At 41.8% G+C, this 5,038-nt stretch overlaps 2 protein-coding genes across 2 annotated transcripts; one reads left to right on the forward strand and one right to left on the reverse strand.

Annotated features, from left to right (window-relative positions):
* Positions 1–1,691: 1,691 nt before the first annotated feature.
* On the forward strand, positions 1,692–2,266 carry PHALS_13384 (uncharacterized protein; the record flags this gene model as incomplete). Its single annotated transcript, XM_024729131.1, has 5 exons — positions 1,692–1,755; positions 1,823–1,890; positions 1,960–1,978; positions 2,049–2,157; positions 2,215–2,266. 5 exons carry the CDS (start codon positions 1,692–1,694, stop codon positions 2,264–2,266), a joined length of 312 nt encoding a protein of 103 aa, XP_024579539.1.
* Positions 2,267–3,980: 1,714 nt separating this feature from the next.
* On the reverse strand, positions 3,981–4,739 carry PHALS_13385 (RxLR-like protein; the record flags this gene model as incomplete). The annotated part of the gene is made up of 1 exon (XM_024729132.1): positions 3,981–4,739. The coding sequence occupies one exon, from the start codon at positions 4,737–4,739 to the stop codon at positions 3,981–3,983; it is 759 nt and encodes a 252-aa protein (XP_024579540.1).
* Positions 4,740–5,038: the final 299 nt, after the last annotated feature.

Consider the following 5,038-nt stretch of genomic DNA (forward strand, 5'->3'; position numbering starts at 1 on the left):
ATCGATATGGAGCGTGGCGAATACGATGGCCATCTCGACCTCTCTCACCCAGAGCAGGAGATTCTTCCATCCTTCCCCTCAAAGACATTAACGCTCACATGAGTGGCTTAGGGCGAGGGAAGTCATCCGTCACTGACGGTGGCGACATGGACGCAAACGATGCAGGCATCTTCTGCTGCAGGTGCTCCAACAGCGCTTTTTCAAACTTGAAAACGCCTCTAGATGGGCACCGATTGCCTCGGGCCTTGCGCCGCAAGGTGTTGCACACCCTCAGGTCCAAGCAAGGACATCACCTAATTAAGCCCTTCCAGCTTGTCCTGGCGCAAAGAGGACAATTCATCCATCCTCACAGAGGATCAGTCTAAACGACTCAGATGCAGATTGACTACAAGTGCTACCGAGTCCAGCGGGGCTGCCGTAGTTAAGCGCTAGAGGAAGTGTACTTTAGGTCACCGACCTTTCGTTCTTTACAAGAACCAAATAAGAGTTAGCGGATCGCAATCCGCTTACTCCAAGAGTAATTATTGCATTCCCAAGACTAATTGACTCTTTGGTTTAAAATTCAGAATTGATTTTTATAGATTTATTATCCTAATTTTAAAAGTTCTTCTAAATATACTAAATATATATAGTGAGATCTAAATACATGCAAAACTACTGGCTACCTAGCCACATACCACCTATTCTTGTTTGGGTGCAGTGACACCATGCACATCTCGTGTGACAAACACCCCTGTTACCAGGGTACGTGTAACCCCGTTCTATTGATGGCTGTTTACGCCATGATGAGAGCGCGTCAATGTATTTCAGCTGGTCATAATATGAGGTGAGCGATTACCTCTTCTGATCGCTGAATCGCTCACTGCGCTCTCCCTTCGCAATAAACTAATGACAGAAACGGAATCTGAGTAAGTGTGTTCTATTGTATGAGGACAGATATTTGAACACCCCCGCGATCAAATACCATTTGGTACAGTTTAATTTTAGACCCGGTTCTCGAATTGACGATTTATGCTACGAACTTCGAAAATGTAGCTATGCATTTCTCACCAACGTAGCTTTGATCTGATCAATCGCTGAGCAAACACACAAAGGATGACTTTGTTCATTTCACCCAGAAGCGAAATCAAGATCCTACTAACTAAAAAGACTTTTAAGTTTCATAAGTGACGTATTTTTTAAACTAATGTTAACGTCTATATCTTATTACACACAGTGAAAGGGTGCATAGTTTTCACTTAGCTGGTTGTGGTGCAAACGCTGAACCCAGAAAATAACAATAAAATCAAACATTCAGATACCTTAGAAAAAACCTGACTAACAATAGATACAAAATCTTGCACTATTTTTTGTTAACTTAATCACAAAGTTTGCATAATGATCTCTTGATACTTTGAATGGTTGTGTATTAAGTGGTTGGCAAGCAAACTTGAGATTCTTCAAGTAAATAAATAATCCTCTCTCATAACGAAAAAATTGTGTAATACATCCAAATTACGCAAGGATAGTACTTTTTATTATTAATGGTAAGGTGGCACAAATGTCCACGTTTAAAGCATACGATAAGAGTAAGCACCGTTTGCTCATCATTGGTGGCAACGGATTTGTTGGCAGCAATATCTTGCCCCGGAAACACCTGCGAGTTTCGATGTGCTTCTCTCAGCTAAGAGACCTCTCTTGTTGGCCTCAGCATGGCTTTGCTCATTGCGTCTGGTGAGCTTATTAAGCTATCACCTTCACTACCTCATCCAGCTCGTAATGCGCATCCTTAATCCATCGAGATAGCCGCAGTGGCAGGATGTGCATTGGAATGATGACGCAGATTGGCACATACGCAATGTCTTTGACAACAATCAATTAACAGAGCTGTCGAGGGGGTCACAGGAGCTAGTACGTCTAATTTAAAAACAGTTTGTGATAGCAAATCATGTTGAAATTGTATGAAAGTCTCAACCGTAGGCGCATTCGGCGACAAAAAGTTCGTAAAAAAAATGTGCTGTGACGACACGATCGTGGCTGCTGCAGCAGCGCAAAAAGCTGTAGTATAGCGCATTGTGTTTGTCTCGAATTCTCGCGTGGGATCATTGTATCCGTTTTGGCTGCCGATCTACGGCTACTATCACGGCAAGGGAGATCCGAAGCTGCCGTGCTGAAAAGGTAAGGGCAGATGGATTTAAATAAATTAAAAAGGATCTGATTACCGCATGCTTGAAGATTTTCTGACATGGGTGTCGCGCTTCGTCCGAGCTTTATCTACGGATGGTGACGCATGAAAAAGGGACAACAAGTCGGAAAGCCAATGTCAACACTGGGACGTGATCTTGGCGCGGTGTCATCTTTTAAATAGTTTTTGCCAATTATTGGCGATTAAATTGCAAGCCGCGATCCATGTTAGTGTTGCTGCAAAGGCTGCAGTGCTCAGTGCAATCGGTCCGGTGCACGAACGAACCTTGGATACGATGAGTATGCTGAAAATCGCTGATTCGTTTCATCTATACGAATAAGTTGAACCGAAACAGGAAGCACAATAGTCAGAAACGGCAGGATGTAATGGAAAAATATACGATTGGATCTGATGCGTCTTACCAGCTTATTGCAGCGTGACTATTCGTAGGACCTGAAAATTGTGCTCCACCTGGGGCATATACCTTCCTCATTAGGTGGTACTACTACACAATTCGACACTATTTGCAATGGCAATGTCAGGCTGTACAAGTTGAGTCTTGTGAAGTAATGTTTCTGATAAATGTGGACAAGGTCGTCAACATCGGCTATTTCGAGGTACGAAACCATATCTTGGCTTCGTGACTGTGCTTATCTGAATGCAATTGACGAAGAACGAGAACTCAATTTTGGTTCTGATCAATCTGAAAAAAAAGGATCTTCAGAGTTCGAGTTATTTTCCACGTTTATATGGGTCATGCTCACAGAACATTAGTAAAAAGAGAGCTAGAAGCCTAGTCATTGCTAATTTATGCTCTGGATTGCAAATACGGTGCGAGTTCAGTTGATTTAGCCCTTCCGGTGTAGACAATGAAAGTAACTGCGTCATCTTCTGGTATGTTCGTCTTTATGAGGCTACTTTCCTTGCAGGAATGTCTTAGAGATTAATTTAAGATTTTAAAGAATATTGCAGTGAGTCGAGTTTTCTGCCGCATCTTTTTCAAGATGAACAGCTGCATCTATATACGTCAAGAAACTTGTCGTCGCGAAAATACAACCAACGCATCTCTTGACATGTAACCTTAATTATGGTGTACGTAGCGAAGTTGCTGTATGCACGAGCCCTGTCGTGACTAGGTCTCTTCTATGAGTATTTCGACTGATACAAAATATAAATGTCTCGCATAGTATACTGTCTATGGCTAACGTGCAGCTAAGCTTTAGTAAAATAATACTTTGGTACTTGTAAAATTCAGAAGTGCAGTGTGAATCTCGTAAAATTGTACAGTATTACCTTTGTACAATACAGATGCCTGTTGCAGTGTACGCACAAGTTACGCTATTCTCCATCAATAGAAGGGGACAACAGCCACAATAAATAAATCGGAGATGATTTTAAAAACTCTCTGCTAAAAGATATTTTAAATACTCACATTTCAGGGTAAAACTAAAATCGATCATAAAATGTCTACTTCAATGAGGGATGTACAATTTAGTAGTTTCCGGCATAAAATGTCTACTTCAATGAGGCATGTACAATTTAGTAAAATTAAGTACATGCCTCAAATTTAGTACTAAATTGTACATGCCTCAAATTTAGTACAATTTAGTACATGCCTCATTGAAGTAGACATTTTATTACTAAATTGCCTCATTGAAGTAGACATTTTATGCCGGAAACTAAATTGTTTCCGGCAGGTCCTTAGACTAGATAACGAAAAAGTAACAATGCTTTTGTTTTTATATTGTAGCACATACAATGGCTGAGTAAATGGTGCTACAACCTCAAGATCCGTCCTTGACAAAAGTTATAATACTCAAATTTCTGTTATCACCTTTTTAACAGAGTGGTTGTTAAAAAGGTTGGCGTATGATAAGTACTTACTGTAAATGGAAGGTGGAAGCTGTGCAAGGCGCATTTGAGCTATTCGATCGATATTTGCCAACACTGTCTGCATATTAGCTGCTTCATCCACAGTGTGAACTGATCGGGTGTGCAACCACTTATACCAGAAGTTGAGAAATCCATAAACCTGCCAATACAAGGTGGCGTTTTTGTCATGCAGCGCCTCGAGATAGTTGTAAGGATGTACACTTGCAGATAATAATTGAGCATCATTTATGGCGCTATTAATCACGCTTCGTTGCAGAGAATATTCTATGGTCCCTTTGGGGATCAGCGGTATTGCTTGATTTTTAGGTAAGGGTACACCCCGTTCTTCGTTAGCTGACTGAGTACGGTCGCGAAGTAAAGGCGTTTTTCCGCTCGATGAAGTAGCCGATGCTGACGAGTGTACCCGCTCGTTATCCACAAACTTATCACGACAAGGCCCCAAATAAGCCATCGTAACATTAGTGTGACAGTTAGTCGCCTGAAAAATGCACGCGTTTGGGTAAGTTTTGTCGTCGAAACCGCACACAGGAGCGTAGTCATCATCGCATTGTGCGTCAGTACACGATAAAGCATTCTGATGAGAAACGATAGCGTTTTCGTGATGATTATCGACCACAGAGGCTGTAGCACAAGATGACATGACGGTCACAGCAAAAAACGTGAAAGTGACAGAAAGCTTCATGGTCAGCTTTGTCGGAGGGAGTAGGGGAGAATAGAAATGAAGACCTCAGGCGAGGACCATGACAATTTGCGATTCAAGATTATTAGAGCGCGTGCTGGAAACCCACCTGGGACAAGCACCTTGTAATATTCAGATGTTGCAGCCTATCACTTTGGACTGGATTTGAAATATGTGAGCAGCTGCGAGTATGTACGCTCTTTATACTCTAGAAAGACAGTCAGCACACTTGTGTTCGTTTTTGTACTACTATTAACCCAAAGGCCTCCTACGCGGAAGAATTCGATGGTGCTAATCGTGCA

The sequence above is a fragment of the Plasmopara halstedii genome (genome assembly GCF_900000015.1).
Source record: "Plasmopara halstedii genome assembly, contig: Scaffold_658, whole genome shotgun sequence".
NCBI lineage: Eukaryota > Oomycota > Peronosporomycetes > Peronosporales > Peronosporaceae > Plasmopara > Plasmopara halstedii.